This window comes from Sceloporus occidentalis, unplaced genomic scaffold (assembly GCF_023333645.1).
Source record: "Sceloporus occidentalis isolate IW3139 unplaced genomic scaffold, rSceOcc1.0.p SCAF_4, whole genome shotgun sequence".
NCBI lineage: Eukaryota > Metazoa > Chordata > Lepidosauria > Squamata > Phrynosomatidae > Sceloporus > Sceloporus occidentalis.
Genome location: NW_028316984.1, coordinates 145,670,059 through 145,696,480, shown reverse-complemented (window position 1 = coordinate 145,696,480; position 26,422 = coordinate 145,670,059). Strand labels below are relative to the sequence as shown.

The 26,422-nt window shown below is 39.3% G+C and overlaps 1 protein-coding gene across 4 annotated transcripts in view; it reads right to left on the bottom strand.

Moving 5' to 3' along the window:
- Window positions 1–26,365, bottom strand: part of EXD1 (exonuclease 3'-5' domain containing 1) — a 35,910-nt gene extending 9,545 nt beyond the window's left edge. For 3 of the 4 annotated variants that reach the window (XM_089523521.1, XM_089523523.1, XM_089523524.1), the window contains exons 1-9: window positions 26,192–26,365; window positions 20,753–20,927; window positions 17,748–17,816; window positions 12,585–12,645; window positions 12,368–12,498; window positions 8,118–8,182; window positions 2,002–2,088; window positions 1,078–1,182; window positions 857–937 (exon numbers count right to left, since the gene is read on the bottom strand). In XM_089523521.1, coding sequence (XP_089379647.1) covers window positions 857–937; window positions 1,078–1,182; window positions 2,002–2,088; window positions 8,118–8,182; window positions 12,368–12,498; window positions 12,585–12,645; window positions 17,748–17,816; window positions 20,753–20,885 — 732 coding nt within the window. In that variant the 5' untranslated portion in view covers window positions 20,886–20,927; window positions 26,192–26,365. The remainder of the gene's footprint in view (window positions 1–856; window positions 938–1,077; window positions 1,183–2,001; window positions 2,089–8,117; window positions 8,183–12,367; window positions 12,499–12,584; window positions 12,646–17,747; window positions 17,817–20,752; window positions 20,928–26,191) is intronic. The other variant, XM_089523522.1, reaches the window with a different exon arrangement.
- Between the last annotated feature and the right edge of the window lie 57 nt (window positions 26,366–26,422).

The following is a 26,422-nucleotide window of genomic DNA, read 5'->3' as shown; positions in this document are numbered from 1 at the left end:
GCTTGGAATGTTGACCAATCAAACTGAGAAGAAATATAAAAAACACTACAATGTATGATCACACCAGCAATAATAATATACACTGATGCCAATGCAACAAGGCTGATGAACACAATTGAAATTGCTGAAATGGACAAATTGACAATGTTGATCAAAAAGAAATGTTTGGAAATTGTTTGTTACATATTTGCATTCTCATTTGCATTCTCATTCAATCAGTTTTAGGTTTTCAAAATAACCAACTGATATGTTGTAGAGGCATAACATTATATATAAGGAAGTAGTGAAACAGTGGTATACATCGTGAAGTCGAAGGCTTTCATAGCCAGCACCCATAGTTTTTTGTGGGTTTTTGGGACTATGTGGCCATGTTCTATAGGAGTTTATTCCTGATGTTTCGCCAACATCTGTGGCTGGTATCTTCAGTATACATCCATTAGTGGGGGGGGGGGGGGAATCAGTAGTGTATGTTCATCTTTGTTTAGTTTGTTTTCTTGTAGCCTGTGTTTTAGATATGTCAATAAAATATGTATATTAAATGTTTAAAATATTTTTATTACGTTTTAAAACAAAATATAAAAGGTTTTCATATATTTGTATACAAATTGGTTCAACATTTGCAAAAAAAATGACATACATTTAATATGGTGGAAAATATGAAGAAAAATAAAAAGAGAACAGCTGGGTAATAGGCAACAAACATTTTGTTTTTATTTGTATATTTAAAATATGTATATTAAATTTGTTTGTGAATATGTTTATGTTTAATAATTTTTTAAAAACGATTTATTTTTGAAGTGGCTTATCATTCTACCTTTTAAAATATAGTTACAGACCAAAGCATCTTACAACCTACCTGTGTGTCAAAGACATTAGTGAGCAAAATTCCATATTGGTGAGAAAGACAATCAGAAAGCCACCTGCAGTCATGAATAACCTAAAGAATGTGAGAAAGAGGCAATGTAGCAGTTAGCTGATCTAGAACTGGAATAAAGACATCAAGAAACTATTTCTTGTTGCTGTTTTTACACAGTTCTGCATATTTTCTCAAATGTTATGTGCAGCACAAATACATACTTTTAAAATGTTTTGGTCTTCCAGTATTATTCTGAGTCCATTCTTGAATACTCGAGGTCCCAGAAGAAAAATGTCAAATAAGAAAACCTGGCTTCTTGTTGCAACCTATGATAAGTATGCAGAACAGAGACCAAAATGAAAAGGGGCACTATTATCCAAGTATTAGCAAGAAAATGTTTTCATAAAATTAATAAAACTATTCTCCTGCATCTAGCATTGCATGCATCGCTCATGTCAGTCGAATTTACTTAACATATTTAAGATCTGGTTTGAAACTGTTTCCTCAATTTTAATAAAATTCAAATATATGTAGTACAATAGGAAATTCACTTTCTTACCACATAACTATGTGGCAATCATACATCCAAAACAAATTATTAATTCTACCCATTAACACAGTACCCCTGTCTTAGCCTACTATATGAGCAGACTCCTGTTTATGCAGTGGGATTGTCTTGTCTTGTTTCTCCAGAAGATATTTTGGGAACAGACAGAGCACTACAGTGGAGTTTAGGAAGTAATCCATTGGACATATGTTTTTCTGATGAACACAGCTGGATTTTACTGTTAAAAACCCAACACCCTGTGGATTCAGTAGATGATGGCAGCTAGCAATTCACTGCAATTTGCTAGGTTATTTTATAGTGGGACTACCAGTAAATACACTATGTAACCTAACCAGTTGTATCAGCCTTCATCCTGCCACCTAGAGTAAACATAATGAAAGGTCACAGGGACATCAACTCCAGCTATTAAACTAAGGATAAAGCAGCAATACAAAAAGGGGAAGTGTTGGCAGGGGTAATATTGAAGAGCAAGGAGTACAGCATCTCTTTCTTCTCAGGCACCTAATAACCATAAGGAGACCGCTGATTAAAAACCACAGATTCATACAAGTTCCAAGCCAAAAAAGTATTTTCTTACTTGCAGCCAAGACAGTTTCCCATAACGACACAAATTGACACCCTCTGCTGCTATACTGCACACAGTTTGCTTTTTAATGTGTATCATCTAATAAGAAAGGGAAAGAAGAAAAATTACTAGGTATACTGGTGTGTCGAAGACAAAGAATACAACACAAACCCTTTTTTTTCCTATCAAGCATAGTGTTTAAATACAGCATAAGTCAGATGTATCGGGGGTATGATGGGATGGTTGACACAGTGTAAAGAATGAATCAGATTTCAATCTCTTGTACTGTATTTATACAGTACCATAACAGCCAATTTTTTTCCAACTAAGGCATTCTACAGCATAACACAATGTTCTTCCCCAATTTCTCTAAACAGATTACTAGATTATGCTCTTCTATCCTTAACATCTCTATTGTGGTTATGCTGTCCTTTCTTCAAATTAGAAGATCTTTTGGAGGGAGGATTTAAAACAATCCACTAAGGAATGCTTATATTTGAGTTCAAAACACATTGCAGAAATAATCCAGTTTGACTGCTTTAAATGCCCTAGCTGAGTGCTAGGGGATCCTGGGAATTATAGTTTATTGTGGTCCCAGAGCTCTCTGACAGAGAAGACTAAATGTCACACAAAACTACAGTTCCCATAATTCACTAGCAGTGAGCCAGGGCAGTTAAAGTGGTCTCTAACTGGGTTATTTCTGCAGTGTGTTTTGGACCTCAGTTAATTTTTTAAAAAATTTAAGTAAGATGCGACTCTAGATTTTTGGAATCCCCTCATACAGGTACCACATAACATGCTTGAAACATTCCCCCCTCCCATGCCTGAGAAAAGTAAATAAGTTTATTGTGGATAACTGCATTTTAAAATATTCTGTACTGATATGTATAAGCCTTTAACATTCTCAGTGTTGCCTCTTCCAGTAATAATAATAATAATAATAATAATAATAATAATAATAATCTCGCATTTTCCCGAGGGAATCAAGGCGGGTTACAGAATGAAATATAATAAAATACAATACAAAATAAAATTCTCATCTTAAAAAGAAATCCCCTTCCAAAACCCCCTGTAAGAATATTTGCTCTAATTAGGGAAATTTTAATTAGCTTAATTTATTCAAACAATGGGCTTCTCACAAGTACCCGCTTTGGACCAAATCTCAGAGTTTTTACGGAGCTACCAAATATCCCAAGGAAACAGTGCAGAAGCAGACTTGTATAATTAAAAGCTAGTTTATTAATGGAAGGGGGTACACACACATCAACACACACACATTCACACTCTCACTCAAGGCTAACAGAAGAAAAGGTAGGAAAAATGGACAGAGGACACTGGGCTTTCTAACGGTGATATGGTCTCCTGGGAATCAATGTAGATGCAGCAACACAGGAGATGGGAAAAGGAAAGGGTTATGGAGTGTGGAAGTACATCGGGACACAGACAGACAAGATGCCAGCCTGGATTCGAACACAGAACCAAGAACAAAGGAATGGCAGGGCTTTTTATAGGGTTTTCTCTGTCCTTAGCGGAGGTTGTTTTTCTACTTCAAAGTAAAACCAAATCTACACATTGCTTGATCTATAGTCAGCCTCTTCAATGGGAAAGGGTAATCAATGCCAGAATAATGGTGTTCTGCATAACATCTTAAGGCCAGAAATCTGTCTAAAGGTGTGAGAGGATTCCTCCTGTTGGTGACTCCTACCTGTGGCTTCACTGCCTTATGTGGGCTGCTCACATTGCCCTTATGGAAGACTGTTTCCAATCATGCCTTTCCGTATAGGGTCATGAGAAAGAATGCCTTCACACTATGTACGTTAAGGTCGTCTTAGAGGCTTCTATATGTCAGCAATGCTATGGTGGGGGCATCCAATTATCTCCGCTAATATACAGTCGGCCCTTCTCTCAGCCCCGGAGAAGGTAGTCGGCCCTTCTTATACATGGATTTTTTATACACAGATTCAAGCATCCACGGTTCCAAAATGTTCCAAAAAAGTATACATTTCAAATATCAAACCTTGATTTTCCATTTTTTATAAGGGACACCATTTTGCTATGTCATTATAGTTAATGGGACTTGAGAATCCACAGATTTTGTTATACATGGGGGATTTTGGAACCAAACCCCAGCGTATAACAAGGGTTCACTGTACTTTATATGTGGGGATTTTTAGGAGTGTTTTTATAAAAAAATCCCACCTGGGTAACACCCCACCCCCGGTATGGCTTCTCATTTCATATCTGAATCCTACAGACAATCAATGGGCCAAATACAATGAGCTTTCATGTTACAACAGCTTCATTGCCTATTGTTCCGTTTCTAGACATAATTCAGAGTAGTTCTCTACAGCTCCAAGAGAACTTGGGACAAGATTATATGAAAGACAGTACTGTATTTTGAAGATGAACAAATACCCCATGGATGTGTATATTTTGGATGCTGTACTGAGTCCTATATACAAAAATACCCCTTTTTTCCAAGCTTCATTTTAATTTTTTAAAATAATAACTCAACTAGGTGGAATGCTGACTCTTGTATAATTTAAATCCAGAATCACTAGGACATGGAAGCACACTCTAAATAAATTTCTATCTGGTCTACTCACATGAAAGATATAGCCATTATCTCATTACTTAACATAACAACAGCTTGTCTTCATTATGAGACAGTCTCTGTTTCCCATTTATAGGTGCTACTCAAAATTTCCTTTTGTTTTTCTTATTGATTGGGTATTTTTGTGCAAGTCTGTACCATTTTGTTTGCCTCATTTGAGCAAGACCTCCATTTGCCAAAGGAAGCATTCTTTTCTCTAACAGATTCCTTATCACTGTCTGTTAATAGTATTGATGGCCTTGCAGGTTGGAATAAACGCTCCTGATCTGTTGTACATTATACCTGAATTCAGGATACTTTTGATTGTGAGTTCCTGCATGGCAGGAAGTTGGGCTGGATGGCCCTTGTGGTCTCTTCCAACTCTATGATTCTATGAATTTCTGTTATGGTTGTGAATAACCACTCACGCTTCGGGAGAGATTTGACCTTGATTTTTCCTTTCAACTTCGGGCCCATTCATACTACCTTTTAACCTGCTTCAGAAATCGATTCTTGCACGTGAAGTTCATATTCGCCCCGAATCTCCCACAAGCGAATCAGAGGCTTGCACCCCCGTTCCGTGGCAAATGCCCCTTAGAGCGAGTTAAAAGAAATCGGGGCAAATAGCGTTTCTTTTGGGAAACCCCGGGTTATGCTGAATAGGAACTTGCCCCCAATCATAATCGGGTCAAGTTCAGGGCGGGATTAAGGTCAGAGGGCGAGCAAAGGGCAGGGCATTCCCTCCCCTCTCCTGCTGGCTTTTTGCAAGCCACTTGCCCCTTTTTTTGGTTGTTGTAATGACAGATTATGCGTATCCCGTGGCTCTTCCTTCTTCTTCCCTGCCTCCCCCCTCTTATTCCCCCTCTCTCCCTCCTGTCACTGCTTGCCCTCCTTTTTTCCTCCTCCTTTTCCTCTTCTCCGCTCTTCCTCATTCTCCTCTTCCTCCGCCAACGCCACCCCCCGCGGGCTCTTTCTCCTTTTCCTCCTCCTGACCTCCTTTTCCTCCTGCTCTTCTTCCTTTTCTTCCTTTTCCTGTTCCTCTTCTTCCTCCTCTCCCTGCTTCCTCCGCACCTGCAGTCGAGGAAAAGCAGAGTAGAGGAGGAGGAGGAGGAATGCACAGGAGGCGGGGTGGGCTGGGAGAGACCCCCAGGAGCCAAGGACCCTTGGCCCCCAGGGCAGGCAGGCAGGTGAGCGTCTGCAGTGAGGGAAGAAGTGTGTGTGTGTGTGTGTGTGTGTGTGTGTGTGTGTGTGAAGGGGAAAGAAGGAGGGAAGGAAGGAAGGAAAAAGGGAGTGAAGGTAGGACAAGGGAGAGAAGAGGAAAGGAGGAAGAGAGGGAAGGAGAACATGGAAAGAGGGAGAGAGAAGGAAGGAGAGAGGGATAAGCAGTGAGAAAGGGAGTGAAGGGCAAAACAGAGGGAAAAGAGAGAAGGAAGGGAAGGAGGGGACAAGGGCAGAGAGTGAAAGGGAGAGGGTCTGGCTGCTTCTGCCGGGGCGTCTGGTGTCATCTCCAATGGGGCTCCTGTGCCATCAACGCGCAGGAGGCAGAGATGCCAGGGATGCCCAGGACCCTCTCCTCCTCTCCAGGAGGAAACCTCCGTTTGGAGCACCACACAAAAGCAAGTAAACAACTCCCAGAATTCCATAGCAAAGAGCCAGACAAAGAGTTAAAGCGGGGAGGGAAGCTCACAACCTGAAGGCACACAATACATGCACACACACAGGAGGCAAAAGGGTGACAAGTTGCAAAAAAGGGGAATTGGGGTGACAGGAGGCAAAGGGTGACAGGAGGCTACAGTGCCTGAGATTTCCCTTTCATTTCCTCTTTCTCCTGGAATTATTTGTTTAAAATGCCAATGCTACGATGCCAATGTTACAAATGTTTCCCTTTCAATTTGGGAAATTGATGCTTGATAATTGAATGCTTTTGCTATACACAAGACACACACCGGAGTTTTTTTAAATTTGACAGCATCTGCGCACCTTGCCCGCCAGAAATTTTTTAAAAAGGAGGGGGGAAGCCCCCATTCACTTAGCCAATGGCTGCAAGAAACGTCACCTTTTATGAAAGCAGAACTAATTTGATTGACACCAGAGGACTCTTCCTTTTAAACCAATTTAAAGAGCTGCAATGGCTTCTGGTGCTAAATATTATTATTATTAACCTTTATTTATAAAGCGCTGTAAATTTACACAGTGCTGTACATACAGTCTTTTTAATTAGATGGTTCCCTGCCCTCAGGCTTACAATCTAAAAAGACACCACACAAAAGGAGAAGGGAATAGTGGTGGGGAAGGGGATGAGGTCCAGCAGTTCCTCTCTACCACCAAGGCAGATGGACTGGAGGGAGGGCTTGGCTTCATAATGGATGGTTAATCTTCATCCAGGGAGGCAAGCAACAATTATGCAAGGCCTGGGAACACTTCTCGGAACAGGACAGTCTTCAACTCCGTTTTGAAGCTGGTTAAAGAAGTGATGGCTCTTGTTCGGAGGGGAAGAAGGTTCCAGGAGTGAGGGGCAGCGAGTGAAAAGGGGCCCCGATTGAGGTATTTATAGTGGGCACTTACTTCCGGAGGCATTCGGGGGGGGGGGCAGAAACCAAATCTGCCCAGTTCCTTCCAGTGCAAAAGTGCCAGTGGGAATGGAGCCTGAATTTATCCTTTCCTTTTTAAAAAAAGTTACCTCTTTTGAAGTCAAATTTGACTACAAGATATCAGATTTCCTTGGCAATTTCCCACTTGCATAGAAATGAACACTGATAGCACTGTGGTCCACCAATTCCAACTGATTAAATAACACTTATCTTGCAATGAGGTGCCAAGTGTCACTGAAGATTAAGCCCATGATCACTCTCCTTCTGATCAGTCTCAAGACCAGGTCACCCTCATTTAGGATATCTAGACATCTCCCTGCCCCACTTTTTTGTGACCAGAACATGACCATCTAGTTGAAGTAAGGAATTTAAAATCACATTGAATGCCTCCCTAATTTCATTTTATATCTCAAGATCAGTGAAAGCATTTCCCAGTGCTAAATTATTTTCAGAATTCTGCATTGTCACCCCCTTCATGATTTCTACTTTGTTTTTCAGTGTACTTTGATGTACACAGCAATATCATTCCCAATCCCATTATGCCCTTCCTGTTGTTCAAAGAGTGTAAATCAAGAGATGTTCATATCCCCCTGGTTATTTCCCTTCCACAAGCTTTCCACTGAGCTCACTGCATCTAGATTTTTCGTTTAAAACCAAGTACTGTAGCTGACTCATCTTAGCTCTGATACGGAGTAGTTTCACAACAAGCATCCACCAGCACCACCACCCCAGGAGAGCAGTATGATTCTGGTCAGAGTTCAATGTTGCACAACTCGACACACCCTTCCCTTCTAGCATGTCCCAAGGGGAAAATTGGCAAACAAGTGGCTAGTTATGCAAAACTGATCAGAGGACCACAACACACACATCTGTCTTTCCCAGTGTAAAAACCAGCAGCAAACTGAATAGACGTCATGAGCAGAATATAACAGTATTATACTCACTGCATAACCAAATTTCTTCTGGAATTGATCAACAACAACATATTCAATTTCATCCCTCTGGTCTTCTGCAATTTAAAAAATACACACTAAAAATCCTATTTAGCTCTGAATACAAGAAACCTCATCAAGCATGGAGGTGATGGGAGCTGCAGTCCTATACATTTGTATCGAGCCAGGTTGAGGAAAGTTCTAAAATATATTTTCAAATATACACTGTAACTCTCCCTTTACAGCAGGGACATTCAGCAATACTTTCAGAATAAATGAAGCTATGAAACTGGTCAAAATATCAAAAGAAATGCTCCTTAAAAACATTTCGTTACACTACCTCTTAAAAGGAGGGTAACAACTGCATGTCTGAGAGACAGATAGTTGTTGGACTCTTAGCCATGACACAAATGTAACTGAAATATAGTTGAAACACTTCTTAGTAACTGGCTAGAATTACAGTAGGCCCTGTTTTCGCGGGGGATCCGTCCTGGACCAAAGCATAGGCTTGAATGGGGCATGTGCAGGGCGTGTGCCGTGGGAACACATCCCATTGAAAATAACAGAGGCTGCCCCTCTGTGAATATTCAAGACCACAGACCTCAAGTCCATGAGAAAGGAGGGGTGAGTGTATTTGAACAGAATGGTGTTAAAAGAGTGATAAGTTTCCAGATCATAAATAATATAGTATATCATTTACCCTGATTACTATGCATTTTATAAGTAAATAAGCATCAAACCTTACTTTTTGTAAAATAAATAAATAAAAGTACAAGCTTCCTGAGACTTTCCAAAGGATGGCCAAAATGCTCTACCTCTCTTCCCACAGCTCTACACTAGGCAAAAAGGAGAAATTCTCCTTCCTCTGAGGCCCACTCATTTCTGTGCTGGCTACAGAGGGAGCAAGCCCTCCATCCCTCTTCCATCAACCATTTGAGTCACACACATATGATCTCTTGTTGCCTGTAACTACTAGGTAATTGCTTTAAATACAAAGCTATTATAATTTTGAGCTAAAACCTTACAGGTTTTATTATGTTTGTTTTCCAACTGTTATAGCAGCACTGCTCACAAATATTCAGTTTTGCACTAGAAACCTCATATATATTTCTTAAAAAAATTTTTTTAATAGTAAGGTTGATCATTCTTTTCATCTGGCAGCCTAGTAAACTCCTCAGTTGCTCAGTTACTACATGGAATCTTGTTACTTTAATCACAATTTAAAATCATCTAATTTTAATTGTTACTTGTTTTCTTCATTAAATAATTACTTTAATTTCCAATGGTGCATGCACAGCTGGAAGCAAACAATACTTTCTTTCTTTCTTTCTTTGCTACCTTTCCCCCAGGACTGGACCCAGGGTGGGTTCCACAACACATTAAAATGTTTACAAGTACAAGACAAACTTAAAAAAAACACCACATTAAAACACCATAAAACTGGTTAAAGAAACATAGAAAAGTTAAAAACCAATAAAACATACATCTACATTACAAACTTTCCCTGCTTTAAGCATTGAAAAGCTTGCTTAAACAAGTATGTTTTTGCCTGCTGGCAAAAAGAAAGCAACAAGGGGGTCAGCCTACCCTTTAATGTAGAGGAGGGGTTCCCAACCCTTTTTGACTTGTGGAGCCCTTATTTCTATGGTGGAGCCCTAAGAGGCCTATTCTATGTCTTACAAGTTAATGGTGTTTAGGAGTATATATACAAATATATTCTTGTTCTTTAATTTCATTAAATTTTTATTTCTTTCATTTTCCTGGAGCGGCCATGGAGCACCTGGTGCATGTGGAGCCCTAAGGGCTCCTCCTTGGAGCACATGTTGGGAACTCCTGCTCTAGAGTAATCACATACTGGACTGCTCTGTTAATTCTTTTTCAATGTTGGGGGAAGCATGTGCAAGATACCCTTCACCTACACACTGTAATGCCATTGTCTCAAGCACTGCTGTTTCCAGTAACAGGTCTGCACTATCCAAAAGTATTCCCACTCACCAAAAGTGAAGCACCTGGTTTAGCTTTTGTGCCTTAATCACTGCAGCCCTGCATGCAGCAGTGCATATTGTTCCAGAGGATTTCTACAGCTTTAATCATGAGTAGCTTATTCAGGGGCCATGTAGATTAAAACCTGGTACTCTGCTTTGCTTAAGTGGAAGTGTTTTCTCCAACCTAGGACAAGTCCACCACTGGATACAACCTGCTCTGTAGTGATGTTGTACTACCAAATTCAACACTTGAAATTCTTTATTACGGTCAAAGACCAGCATCAATATAAAATATAACATAGAAAAATAAAATAATAAACATAAAAAGATTGCTTGGGATAAAAATCTGCCAACTAGAAATGTAAATAATTCATTTCCGTTACATTTAAGATAGCGTCATTTAAAATAAAATAAAATAAATAAAATAAAAATAAACCTTTATGGGCTTTCACCCTTAAGATAGAAATAATAAAGGTAGATAAGTGATATCAGATTTTTACCAGACATGCAGTACCAGACATGACACAATATTATGTGTTTAACTTTGATCTGTTGTTCTTTTCCTACAAGTGATTGCTAGCGCAGAAAATTGTGCCACTTTATAAGTTATATGCGAGTTCCAGTCTGGTAATAGGTAATTTAAATAAAAAGCTTCAGATCTCCCAGGTACATTCAAAAGTATAGGAGTGATCAAATCTCTGCGAGCATTGCCATAAAAAGGGCAGTGAAACAATACGTGTCCAACATTTCTCTATATCTCCTGAGTTACAGGGGCATGTTTGCTCATGAACAGGAGTCTAACTAAATTTACCCTCCAGTAATGCTGATGGAAGAACGTTTAATCTAGCCAGTGTGAAAGTTATTCTATATCTGGAGATCGATAGGTTCATGATGTAGTTTGGCACAGTAAGCGGTCCTATACTGTCCCAATAAGAAAAATAATTTGCGGACTGAGTTCTATGGTTTTGGAATTCTGCGTCCTTTATGCGCTGCATAAAAAGCTGTTTTAGCTTTAGAATATCCCATAGACTGAAGGGCATTAGTCGTGAGTCCCAGATTTTGGAGTTTTGTAGTCAGAGAGTTTTTCCATTTAGATTGAAAAGTATCTGCCAAATAAGTCCCACAAGAAGAAAAGTCAACTTTAGCCAGAAAGCATCAATATTTGGGCTCCCATAGAAATTTGTCCTGTCTCCAACCTGAGTATTACATTTGGGATGCATGTTGGAATTCTTGTAATTGCTCTTAAAATTTTGGTTTGTGCTACTTCGAATGAGTTGTAATCATTAAGTGTGTACACCTGACAGCCGTACAGTATCTGGGAAATTATTTTGCTGACAAATACTTGGATGGCTGTGGGGACATATTGGCCACCTTTAGAATAGAAAAAGGAAAGAAGTGCTTTGGTACTTCTTTGGGCACTAGCGATGGCATACTTTGTTTGCAGATTCCATGATCCTGTTGACTGGAAGATTATCCCTAAGTATTTCTATGAGATAACCTAATCTATTTGATGGCTGTCGATCTGCCATTTATTTTTGGTCTTTTTCTTATTAAATACCATAACCTTTGTTTTGTTGTAGTTTATAGTCAACATTTCATCTTTACAGTAGGTAGCAAGAGCGCTTAAGAGACATCTCAAACCTATTCTTGTCTGCAATAAACCTTATGGTGGAGGGTTTACTTTGCTATGGAAGGTAACTTTAACAGTTTCACAACTTTTACAGAGGTGTGTATTATAATACTGCCATATTCTGGAAAATCCAATATACACTTCAGCAATACTCTCACATGTACATAAGCAAGCACGCACACATATTGGACCCATCAGAGACCATGGTAGGGTGGAATGCTATCAGTGCTGTTGAATTTTCTTCCAGGTTTATGCAGCAGTGGCAAAGGAAAGAAGCCTGTATAACAAACCATACTTCCTTCAGAACTGTCATGCCCATGGCCTTTTCTCCTCCCAGTGCTGCTACATACACTGGAACCAACAGGATTCTGGCCATACTCTTAGGGTGTTTCCCCCCAGCCCTTTGCTCTGCAGCAGGCCCTAAGTCACAGAAGTCAATCATGTAGCCCACCAGATATTGCTAGACAGAACTCCCAGCATTCTTTCTGATACACTATGCAGCTGGCTAGGGTTGCTGGAATTGGCAGTTCATCTACATAGGGAAAGCTGCATGATTCCCACCTCAGCCCTAAAATGATGCTATAATAAATATGGGATAGAAAACAAGATCTGCGGATTAGGTATTGATCTGAATTTCTATTAGTTACCTGCAAAGGCATATTTGATGGTATTCAACCTGAACTCTTGTCTTTCTTGGGAATCAGCTTCAGGCTCCTGGGGATTTGGCATCAATGATCTTCCTTTGCCTTCCACATACATTTCGGTAGTTGGAACTTCTCTGCACAAGTTGTTATTATTAGTATTATGATTAGTAACTATTTGACTTAATATCAGAAGTCTAAAAACAAAACTCTTCATACATACCTACACTTAATGGCAGTTGTTTTTTCTTCTGCAGCCTGTTCTACGTCATCAAGTAACTCCACTGAAACATAAATCAGCAGCTCCTATTACAGAAATAACCTTGAACCAGGAACTACATGTAATCCTAGAAAGCTGAAGATATGCCAAAACCTCCAATGGCAAACTACAACAACTAGCAAGCAAGCAAAATAACCAAAATTAGAGCTAGAAGAAAAATGGACATTGATTCTACAGGATAACCACTTATGTTGAGTACAGTAATGTTGCAATTTTACATTAAATACACACACATTACAGAAGTAGAACAGAAGTTGCATGGACCTGCTCTTTCCTGATCGTCCCTTTCATGCTATTGACAAAGGAAGTTAAGATTATTTCACTAGTACATTCTCAATAACAAGCTGCCTTTCTAGAATCTAAGAATGAGCATCTAGAATCTAACAATGAGAACAAGCTGGGAAAGGCAGAATTTTAAATATACAAGGTTTGGAGATAACAGGAGTAAAACAAACAGGTTCAGGGAATTGAGGAGGGGTGGATAATATGCAGTCCCCAATATAATTTTGTATTAAAAGCAAATCTAAGTTATAATTTCCCTTCAATCCACAAACTAGCTCTAATCTTATTGGTACAAATGAAAGGTAGAAAATATCATGACAACCATATCCATTATACCCCACAACAACAACTCACAACAACTTTCATTGAATTCTGTACTATTTATGGATAAATCATCATGCTTCAAACTGCTCAGTTCTAGGAGACTGGCTTTTCAATCTTGTTTAGCTGTGAACATTTGGGTAGTTTTCAGGAAATCAATTTGAGTCCATCAGTATTTCTTAAACTCAGTTACCCACATGCAACAATAATGATTTAATTACCTTCTTCACAAGGATACAGTGAAGCACATGGAGGGATGCTGCCATTAGGTCTAGGCCCACAAAGCACTGAGTGTCTATCTGTGGAACTGGAACTTTTTTCCTCTGTTAGCATAGTTCTATGCAATTTTCAACTGGATTACAGCTAAAGACAGGAAGGTTAACCCATGTGCTTGGGGCTACAACATGGAGGGAAGGATTAACTTTTTTCTTTTTATGTACTCTGCCCCACCCCAACCTCCAGGGCAAACTCAGGTTAGGAAAAAAGTTCCAGTGATATCAGTGATTGGTTTTCCTACACAGGAGGAGAAATAAGCATCTGGCTGAGAAGCCATTTTCATTGGGTGAGTTTTTTTCAAACCTGGAGTGTTTTTATTCCTGACTGGTGAGGCTTTGGTGAGTCATAGGAGCGGAGCTAACAGCCTAGCTGTCTAGAACTGATTCAGAAGCACACAAATTTTCAGCCAGGAAGACTCTGAGCACAGAGCAGAAGGAGACCTGGGAGCTGTGTTTGAGGGTTCTCTGTTACTTTTCAACTGTTTTTAAGGGGCTAAGTGAGGGGCTTTTGCTCCCCATAAGAGACTTGCTTGGAGGGGGAAGTCCAGAGTCCTGGTTCACTGACCACTTTATACTTCTCAATATGGACAGTGAAGAAGCTGCTGCAGCCACCTGCAACAGTTACATGATGTTTATCTTCTCGCCTATACCCAGCTCTTCCAACTCTATGAATCTATGATTCAGTGGAAGCTTCCCCCATTCCAAGCTTAACTGCATGGAGTAGGGGCAATTTTCCTTCAGAAGAGAAAGAAAGAGGGAGAAGTGTTAGGAGTAGGGTGGGCATAAATCCGTGACCAAAGAGGGGGCCAAAATGTGCATAAAATATTTAGATTAGTAGCAGTAGCAATAGCAAGTACATTTCTATACCGCTTATCATGTATGGGCTAAACCTGTGTTTTCCTAATCCCATTGCTCACCCAGCCATGTTGACCCTGGACTCGGGACCAGCATGCCACTCCCTACCTTGCCGGCTGTCAATCTGACTGAGAAGCCCTCCAGTCGCCCTGTCTGACATAGGAATAGGGTGCTTGGCTTCACCCATAGGGCCAAGCTCCCTGGTTTTGTGTCAGACACAGAGACTGGAGAACTTCTCAGTCAGATCGATGGCTGGCAAGATAAGGAAAACTGGTGGAGGGTGGTATCAGAATAGCCCAGTTTTGCCACGGAGTGTCTTAAAAACTCCATGCAAAACCAGGGTTTAATTACCCCAAGGTAAAGGCTCTTTACCCTGGGGTCAGATAGCATCCTCCAGATCTGTATCTGGACAGGCAGGATTGGGCCCGATCCTGCCCTAGGTTTTGGGCCTGCGTCAGCTAATCCAGATGACATGAAGCTGGAGGGAAGCTAGCGCTTTTGACCCGTGTGGACAACCCCTCAGAGAGTTCAGTATTATGTGTGGTGTACATCTATGTTTTCTGAGTAATTGAGAATACTAGCTCCTAGAAATGTCTTTACCTACCCAAATCTGACCTCATGTGCTTGACTGGGAATTATAGAAGACAACAGGAAGATGCAGCTGCTAAGGAAACTAGAAAAGGAAAAAGACACTTCTACAAAATGCACACACATTTCTTTTGACATTTTCCAGAGAAAACAAAGATTCTGATCAAGTCAGAACACTACTGGAAAAAGAAGGCATTCTGGAAGAATACCATATACAGTATATGCCACGCTACTGAAGGAGCAGAAATGAGTGAAGAAGAAAATGAAAAATGTGTTATTTTCTTCTTAAAGGGTTAAAAAATCTGGGCAAGAGGTCCATTTCTAGGTACCCAAATTGTGTTTTCAACTGGGGCTTTCTCTGAAGTAGGCATATGCCTCTTCTCAACTTCTGCAAAAACATAAATGGGCAATACCTTCTTATTAGATAACTAAAGCGTTGCAAAAGTGATGCAAGCTTTTGCATTTTTGAGAACTCTACATCAAGGAGATTGGTACAAAAAATGAGGAACTAGGAGAAGAAAATGTAAAAAAAATCTGGCTTGGCAGAATGACCATTGTGTGTCTCTGCAGTTGCAAGATCAATATTTCAGGCTCAGTTAAGAGAGAAAAATTGTTAAACATCTGCTGTCACCTTGCTGGGGTATAGAGTTCATGGTTCTTCTTCATCCCATAATCTAAAGTTGGTTGATACTCTAAAAATTGCTCAGTGCCCTTCTGGAAGTTCATAGGCTCATTCAGCAACATGATAGTCTCCACAAAGCTGGAAATTTAGGGGTATAGTAGGCAAAACAAAAGTCAGTTAAAGCCAAATTGTAAGTTGCATCTCAACAAAGACACTTCTCTTGCAAAAAAAAAAAAAAAAAGATGGAGACATATTGGATTGCAAGGGAAGTGTCCTTTTTGGGATAAGGGATCGAATTCTAGTTTGTACATGTTAGGTATTTGTTCATGTATTTTATGTATTTGCTTATGTAAATTGTTTATTTTATGTATTTGTTTATCTAATTTGTAAACCGCCTTGATCTTTTGGAAAGGTGGTATATAAATAATTATAATTATTATTATTGAGATGGAAATGGATGTTAAACTTCCTGGACTTTGAAAATCTCCCAATTGCCACATAGCCAGAAGGAGGAGGGGCAAGCCTGCAAAAGATGCCTCACATTACCATCTTGACTCAGAACAGAAACAGCAAAATGCAGTCCTATAACTAACATATTCAATTTTTTTCCTCCAGTTTGGTTTGTAACACTTTGCTTGATGAAGAAGCCAGTGAAGCTTCTAAAGCTTGCAACACCTCAGAAAGGTTGGTTGGCCAATAAAGATATCACTGCTTGGTGGATTTTTGATTGACTTTGCTAAATGGCCCACATGGCTACCCCTGGATGCTTGCTAAATTGTAAGTTACCTAATGGTTTGAGGTACTTGCAGTCCTTGTCCTATGCTATATAATATAGTGAGGTGATACTAGTGTGATGCTTCCTAGGCTGCTCTCATACCTTCCTCTGTGTGTCAATTTATGTGTTATGATTCTAGGGAAAGTCATACTTCCCCCCACATGGAGACAACCTCAGAAAATGAAGCATGAAAAGAGATACCCATCTTTCCACCGTTGCTACAGCTGACACCTTTTTCTCTCTTTTTTCAGGTTCTCATCTCCTCCATGCCACCCTGTCTTTGCTCCATCTGTTCTAACTCAAACCTGCCCTTTACTACCTTCTCCTCTACCTTCTTTCCTACCTCCTCCTTTCTCTCTACTCATCTTCCTTGTTTTTTTCCTTCCGATTCCTTTGCTCTCCTCACAAGCTCTCATCCACCCAACATTTTGAATTATACCCTTTTAAATCTGTTCACCAGATTTTGTATTTAATGTATAGATAGAATGATGATTATAGGATGGAGCAATTAACTGAAGGGAAATTGTTTAAATGTTATAGCAAGGTTTGAATAGAAATTGAGAACAATCCCAAATTTGCTCATTTTAATGAGGAAGTTGCAATTTTAGAAGGGAACACAAGTAGCCACTCTTTTTTTGTTTTTCACACTAATGCAAATTAATTATAATAAGAATCTTCTGTTTGGGATGATAGAAGGCACAGTACATATTCACTGAATAATTTATTATATTAGGCATTAAAGGTAAAGGTAGTCCCTTGACATGAATGTCTAATCGTAACTGACTGTTGGGGGTGGTGCTCATCTCTGTTTCTAAGACGAAGAGCCAGCGTTGTCTGAGGACTGCTCTGGTGGTCATGTGGCCAGCATGACTGTACTGCACGCTGTTACCTTCCCATCGGCACCTATCTATCTACTTGCATTTGAATGCTTTCGAACTGCTAGGTTGACAGAAGCTGGGACTACTGAAAGGAGTTCACCCCATCATGCCTTCTCATCTTCCGACCATCAGAACTGGCATCTTAACTACTAAGCCACCGCATTACCGAAATGAAATATAATTATATATGGCTTTACTTCTGCTGAAATCAATCTTACTTTAAAGTCCCAATTTATGTTTACCTGAAAATGAAGAGATTTATGATGTTGCAGCCTTTTCAAAGCTGCGTTGCAGATATGTTTAATGTATATCAGAAGCAGATTTGTTAGCTATAGCTTTTCTACATTTTAAAATCAATGTCAAGGCTAACATGATAAACACTGCAAGTTGCAGTTGGGAATAGAAAAACTGGAAGTAGATATTCCTGGGTAAGAAAACTCATTAGTAAGAGGGAAGGAAAATTAATGGCATAAAACCCAACAATGTCCAAGCAAAAGGAAAACATCTCACCATTAATAATTTCATGGCCAAAAAACATCTTTACTCCTGGTATCAGTCTGCCACTTTCCAAGTTCTTAACTGAAATACAGTAAGAAAAATGTTAGGACTTCATTCTGAAAATTAAAATCTAAGATAAAAAAATATTATTGCCACCTAGCACAATGTAGGTGGAGCAATGTGGAAATGATTTTGAAATAGTGGAGCTTTTCTGCAACCATTTGTTCCTTTGCACAAAGTGAATAACCAACACGTATCACACGTTGCTGTTTCATTATAAACACCAAGTTTATTTATTTCCTTATCTTCTCAAGTTGCATAGTATTGTCATTACAGTTTCTAAATATATGGAAAGGCCCAACCTATTCTAACAATTTTGTTGTTTTCCCTCTGCAAAATTTAGTCTTGGCCATTCTATAGTTTTGTTTGATATTCAGGGTGGGGATTACTACTATTAGCTGCCCTGAATCTTTAGCAATAAGGCAGGATAGAGATCTAGAAATTAAGTACAGTACTTTGAATCTCCTGCCACATTTACTTTTTCAAGTAAAACTCTGCTCTCTTAAGAATTAATTTCTTTAACACTTTTCTTTTTCAGACAAACTAAGTCTGCTTTTAAAAAAGGAACAGAGTGTAAAGCTGTTACTGGTACTCCAAGTACAACAGGAGGAACCTTTTGCACACATAACTGGTGGATCAAGGTCTCATGTTATTACTTTGGAATTTATTAATAGATGCCAGCAATTGAGCAACCTAGGCAACACAAATGATACTAGACTCTTCTCCTGCTGTATAAAATATGGGTATATTAATTATTTGGCAAAGCTGTTCGAATGCATTCAACATACACCTTTAGTAAGGCTCAGATCTACATTTCATTTAAACAGAACAATCTCAAGTAATCTACACTCCAGTGTACTCTCTAAGGTCAACAGGACAAGTGAAGAATTCACAACATGAGTGCAGCTATAAAATTTTTAATACTAAACTACATCCTATTTGTACAAAATACATACAGTACTTAATCAATCTCAAGGCTTTGAAATTTCATAAAAATATAGGCCCATTTGTGTGATCAAATACTAGAATTTCTGCACTTTTTGGTCAAGAAGGGTAGCTATGTCTAACAACATTCTGCTGACAGTAATTACAAATAACAAAAAAGGAATTAATAACAATGATGGAATATTATTATTTTAGATAAGCTATTTTTCCTGAATGGATACAACTAAAATACTATAAAGACATAACAACTAAATTCAGTCTGTCAGGTCACGAGAATTTAACAATGAGTTTCTAATAAAGTCTCTTGCAACAGGTCTATGTTTGTTTTGCTACACAGACTGGCAAGGAGCTAGACTAGATGACTCATGGGATCCCTTAAAACAACAGACCTTTAATATTATGACTAACATGGTTATCTTGCTAGGAGTTCCATTGCTTAGGACTATCTACTTCTCTGACAGTCCTAAGCACTAGAAATCTAAGCAAGATAGCTTTGGCCCCAAACAGACAGGTCAAAATAATGCTGCTTCAGGTCACTTTGGAGGTGTGTTGTTTAAATGATACATGCGTCCTAAGAGTCCGGAATCCACGCTAAAGCCATGCTCCAGTCCTAAAGACTGGAGCGCAGCTTTGGTGCAGCTTCTGGCCTCTTAGGACGCATGCATCATTTAAACAGCATACCTCCAAAGTGACCTGAAGCAGCTTTATTTTGGCCTGTCTGTATGGGGCCTATGTTAGTTATAATTTTAAAAGACTATTGCTGTAAGGGATCCCATGGGTCATCTAATCTAGCTCCTTGCCTGACTATGTAGCAAAACAAGCTACACAGAATACAAGCCCCCAAACCCTGGTGTTTTAGTTCCAGCACTTCAAAAGGGAAGACTAGGTTTCCCCTCTTCCAAATTCCCTCCTGTTCATTCAGGATCATACACTGATAAAAATGGGAAATGACAGCATACACAGCTATAGGCTGAAGAAAGGAATGCAGCTCTGCTACTCTATCTGCCAGGAAGACACACCTGAAACACCAGGCAATGTATTTCCTTCGATCCCAGAGCACTCTGGAATTTAGAAGTATATGATCTAAGCCTACAATCCCCTGCATATGTATTTGGCAATATATCCAAGTCCACTGGGACTTCTAAGTACAACTGCATACAACTGCATATGATTAGGGTGCATTTTAAGCAGTTATACAGGAACTACCCACTATTGAAATACTGTGGGCACTCTTGATCCTTTCTTCAAACTTTTGTTATGCATACAGTATTTGAGACCAAATAATAACTTGTACATCGAAAGCCTTCATTGCCTAAAAATAAACTAGAAGCATGCAGACTGGTACTTCATACAATACTGGAACATCGAAAACAGTGTATCTGTATAATTTACCTTATTCCACTCTTCTCTTTGACTTTTCAAATAGTAAATATAACTATTACAGGTATAATAATAATAGTTTATCTATATTTTCTCACCTCTCCCAGATAGATTGAGGCAGGATTACAGTCTGCTAAAATACCTACATCAATACTTAAAGTACATATAAAAATACATCAATAAAATTAATAGCTATTAATCTTAAAAACTAACTTTCCATCAAGTGGCAATGCAGCAAAGTTATACAATAGTCAGAGGGTATTTCTTACATAAGGTCAGGTAGTCAACTTTCCACTATTGTATTGCAGGGCTATCTTGAAAACGGAAAAAGGATGCCGAAGTGGTAACCTGTAGAAAATTCTTGGGGCCCAGACCTTAATTTATTGGAAAGTTATTTTGTTCTCTTCTGAGAGCAAAATGTGTTTTTTAATTTTGAGTGTAATTATTCATATAGAGTAATTTATTATGTGGCTACTTTGCAACAACTCCACTAAAATACAAATACAAACCACTGTCTAAAAAACTGAGAAGCTAGCCATTCCTTATCTAGAAGAATGAAGAATGTCCATTAATATTTGAGTAGTAACTTTCAAAAGAAACTGATTTAATTTTTTTTAAAAAAAGAGCATAACCTTTATTTAGAAAGATACTTTGGCTGGAATCCAAATGTTGCAAAATGCCCTGGAATGTGCCACATTTCAGAGTGATTTTCACAGTTCTCCCAAGAATGCCATGAAAAAAGTAGTAATCACTGCTCCGATCCATTTATGGGTTTTATCTTTCACAGTACTGTATCTAGTGTTCAACCTAAAAGAGAAACAAAATCAAGAAGCCTTCTGTTAAATCACTTCTAGAACTCTGAGCACATACACATGTGCACACACAACATCCTAGAAAAATGATACAATTAAAAAACTACAAAAATTTGGAGGGAGTGTGGTGTTCTGGTTGGACTCAGACTCTGGACTACCAGAATTCCAATATCTATTCAGCCAGGGAAACCCACTGGGTGACTTGGGCAAGACACACTATCTCAGCCACAGAGGAAGAAAATGGTACACCTTCTTTGAATAAATCTTACAAGAAAACCCTATGATAGTGTCATCATACGTTTTGGAACCAACTCAGAGGCGTGTAACGACAACAAAGTTAATGGTTTGCCTTCAGGGAGGAATTGAACACTATGCCTAAAGACTTTCCCCTATCTCAGGTAATTAAACTGATACAGTGAAGGTGAAATTGCCCAAGTTATAAAATCCACCTATTTAAGAATAACAGCAGGCTCAACAGTCTTTACATAATAAAAATTGCAGTGGGACACCATTTTTATATGTGTTAGCAATGAAAGTAACAAATAATTTGAATGATTAGTACATTAATTTATACCCTCTTATCCAGCTCTAAAGATGGAGTGGTAAATCCTCAGATTGTGGAACAAATTTCAACCAGTTTAAGGTCAGATTTCTAGAAATACATTTTCCTCATAGTACACAGAGGAAGCAAGCCCTGACAGTGACTGACACAGCTCTGGGAAATTTCCCCCAAAGTAGTGTTGTCTGCAACCCAGCAGTAAGGCAGACAGCTGAGATTGCCTTGAGTTACATAAAGACAAATGGTGGTTGAATCCTCCAGTTGGCACTTCCTTCCTCCACTTTTCTTCTATGCAATACAGATAGAACAACACAATGCAAGCAGCTCTGCAACAGAGATGGGATGGACAAAGCAGGGAAAAGCTACTTGCCACAGAATCTATTGAAGCTGTCATTGCCATTCATTGCTCAGCATGAAGATAACAGACCCTGACTTCTAACATTTTACTGTCCTACAGCTGAAAAGAGGGCCAAACTGGAATCCCCTTTCTTGCCTAGTAGTGGTGCCCGCATTCATTCCTGGAAATCCACATTAGTGCCTCTGCGCCTTTTTCTTCACCTTTGTCAACTGTGCCATTAGGTGGGAGTGGGCAGGGACTGTGCTGTTCAGGATAAACCCTATTAATTATACCTGTCCCCACCACAAAGTACTAAAATTGCAAGAGGGATGCCTGACTTCCCCCCTAAAATTAAAGATCTCTCTTTAATTAATTAAATGTAATTAAAGGACAGTCTGGTGTTTACATTAATGACTTAATCAATACAATATATTATGTAATGAGACTGTGCATGTTCACGCTGAAGAAGTCCTGCTGATATCTATAAAATGGAATGTCCCTCAATTTAACATCTACTGATACCATATAGCATGACAACATAAATCCTCAAGATTTTATACCAGGGCTCAGCCCTGCCAAATGTTTTTAATACTAAAGCCAATAGAATACAGGATGTAAAAACTGGTGAAAAAATCGCCCACTTTCAGCCTCTGCAAGGAGCACTGAGCCTCCTTCACAAACTTCAAGCAGGTTCACCTCACCTGTTTATGGTTCTGGCCCTGCCTACCAGCAGCTTTGGTCTCCAAATTAATTTTCCTCTGCACATCAAAAGGCCCTTTGGAATAAAAGCTTTCCCACGACTACTTTAAAGCCTCCAGGCATTTGACAATGTGCAAAAGCTGTTACGTATAATGTACCTCTCCCTGACTAAGCCTGAATGCTATAATTTGATGTCAGTCAGTAAAACATGAAAGAGTTTGCCAGTTGGAGACACTAATAAAACCTTTAAAGGAAACATATTTAAAATATGTTGCTAAACTAAACTGAAAGTATGTTGTTAATTTGGAATTAGCCTGGAGAAGAGAAGGTTAAGAGGTGATATGATAGACCTGTTTGAAGGGATGTCATATTGAGGAGGGAGCAACCTTGTTTTCTGCTGCTCCAGAGACTAGAACATGGAAGAATGGATGCAAGTTACAAGAAAAAAGATTCCACCTCAACATTAGGGAAGAACCTCCTGACAGTAAGGGCTGTTCAACAATGGAACACACTCCCTCGGGGTGTGGTGGAGTCTCTTTCTTTGGAGGTCTTTAAACAGAGGCTGGATGACCATCTGTCAGGTATGCTTTCATTGAGAGTTCCTGCATGGCAGGGGGTTGGACTGGATGGCCCTTGTGGTCTCTTCCAACTCTATGATACTATGATTCTATGAAAGAAAGATGACATCTACACACTTACTCTGCAGTGTGGGAAGTAAGGTAGGACGTCAGACTAGCAAGTCTCCCCATTAAAAATGTTTAGACAAAACACATCCAATTCCCTTCTCATGAGAGCCATCACCACCACTATCACTGCATATTTGTGCATAGTTAAAGGCCTTGTGTAGTTAGTAAAATCTTCAACATAACTGCAGAATAACCCGAACAGACTAGTGTTACCAGTCACCACAACCTCCAGGCATGCATGCAAGAAGATAGTGACTTTTGGGAACATCCCTTATTTGAAAGGTTTGCCATTCCAGAGTATTATGCATACTGAGACACAATCTTTCAAAATAAGGAGCTACAGAGCAGAATCTATCTTCTCTCATTTTCCCCCAAGTTTTCCTTTGTGATTTGGCAATGTCTATGGAGGAATAGTCAGACAAGATTGTTATTCTAATGCCAGCAAATGCAGTCCATTATAAAGCTGCAGAAAAGTAGCAGAGCTCAAGGGAAACTGGAAAAATTACAGATGGTTCACCCAATTAAACTGTTGTTTAATTAAACTATAACCTCTTAAATGCATACTGAAATCAGTTATATTTCTTATATAGCTAAGATACATGAATGGCACTATATAATTAATGATAATAATAATAATAACAACAATAAGCAGAAGCAGCAAACTAGTGCCACTGTTGCAAACCACTCTCAGTCCCAGGAATCCTCCTTCCCCTACTACCAAAACAGAAAGAATTTTTCAACTTTAGCACAATTACTCAGATTGAGAGTGGGTGAAACCTTACTCACATTATCATACTCCTAGCTGATTCAAGAGATAAATCTACCTTATCCTTGCCCAAAAATCAAGACTAGGTTGAAATAAAGGTGGAACAGAGCCATAAAACCTAAGCTTTTGAGAGGAATCCAGATCTGCAAGAATAATTAGTATGTGAAACTGCACTGCCCTTTGGTATACTCAACACAATTATGTTATTATCCTAAGCATGTTTATTCACAAGTGAACCTTATTAAGTATGTTGAAATTAATCCCTGGCATGTGCGTTTAGGATTGCCAGAGGTGTAAACCATTGGAACAGCAATCTACCTAACTGGTCAATCATTTGTGCAACAGGTAAGGAAAGGAAAAAAAGCATACTTTCTAAAACTATGGTAAAGGTAGGTGATTCTTGTATTCTAATAATTTGAGTTTGTAAAGCATACCCCTTAGATCAGATGCCTACAACTTTGAAGGGGGAAAACAACATTTGATTATCAGTGCCTTTAAAATACAAGTTAAACATCTTGGTGTTTAGTTCACTTTTAAAAAAGTTAAAATTTTCTTTGAAAACTTTGTTTCCCTAAAAGTATGTACACTGTGCACCAACAGAAAGAATTAAAGGACTTAAATTATACAGCCAGAACTGAGAACTTTTCTCATGCAAAGACCAACCGCCTTCTAGCCAACATGCTCTAAGGCCAGGTTGGCCACCACTGAAGTAGTCTCACAGTCCAACACCCTCTTGGTTTTTTCTGATGCTTGTTATAGTCTATATCCAACTCTCCCACTAACTTGTGTGTGTCTGTCCCTGTAACTTCCAACTTATGGTGACCCCATGAACGTCATAGGGTTTCTTAGACAAGGAATACTCAGAGGCGGTTCCTTCCTCTGAAATATAACCTGCAGCACCTGGCCGCTTCCCATCCAAGTTCTAACCAGGGCTGTTCTTGCTTAGCTTCCAAGATCAGACAGGACCTGGTACCTTTAGGATATTTTGGTAGATTCGGATTGCTTTTACTTCAAAAATAGGTGCCACAACATAATTCTTTTTAAATTTTTATACACACACACACACACACACATACAAAAGCCAGCATAGCCAAGTGGTTTCAGTGATGAACTATGACTGTGGAGAGCAGGGTTCAAACCCTTGCTAAACCATGAAACCCACTGGGTGACTTTGGGCAAGTCACAATCTCTCAGCCTCAGGCGAAGGCAATGGCAAACACACTCTGAAGAAACCTGCCAAGAAAACTCAGTTAGGGTTGCCATAAAGTCAAAATGACTTGAAGACACACAAATACACATACACACATAACATTATATATAATGTGTGTGTGGGGGGAGGGGGTGCGTGCCTTCAAGTCATTTCTGATTTATGGCAACCCAAAGGCAAACCTATCATGGGGTTTCTTGGCAAGTTTCTTCAGAGGTGGTTTGCAATTACAGTGGACCCTTGTTAAATGCTGGGGTTTGGTTCCAAGATCCCCCGTGGATAACAAAATCCGTGGATGCTCAAGTCCCATTAAATATAATGAAATAGCAAAATGGTGTCCCTGATAAACACTGGAAAATCAAGGTTTGATATTTGAAATTTATACTTTTTTTTAACATTTTCAAACCATGTCTGCTTGAATCCATGTATAAAAAATCTGTGTATAAGAAGGGCTGACTGTACCTTCTCCTGGGGCTGAGAGAGTGTGACTTTCCCAGAGGCCTCCCAGTGATTTTCAGGGCCAGAATCGAACCCTTGTCTCCAGAGTTGCTCTCCAACATTCAAACCACTACGCCACATTGGCTCCATATAATATATATACACACACACATACACATATATTTATATCATATAAACTACATAAATACATAAATATACATTTTAATATTACTAATATTTAACTATTTTTTAAACTCTTGTAATCAATGTTTTTACTTCTTCATCTTTTTTAATTATCGTCACCTGCCTTGAATCCCACTGTGGGAGAACGGCAGGATATACATTATTGAGATGAATAACATATAAATATATATATATACATATACATATGTCGCCTCTGGCATCGCAGCCCAAGAAACCTGGACGGTCCCCACCATCATATACACTGAGTCATAATGAGAAAAACAAGGGCAGTTTCACCACTTTTGATCCTAACCAAAAAAGAAGCAAAGCAGACACATAGAAATTCTAAATTCATGCTGTTTAGTCCTGCTCAAAATGGAGGACCTTGTGGGATCCCTCCTGGGCAGAAGGCTGAAATGGAGACTGCTCTAGTCGCCCTGAACAAAGGGGCCTACTTCCTCACATTCAAGGCGAATATATAACTAGCGCCGTAGGCGGCGAGGGTATGAGGCTTCCAAAGGAGCGGCTAACAACCTCCTCGTGGCGGCGACGCCAAAACCAGACTGAACCTGAGGGGACAGAGAGCAGCGCACTGCGCAGGCGCAAATTCAGTGG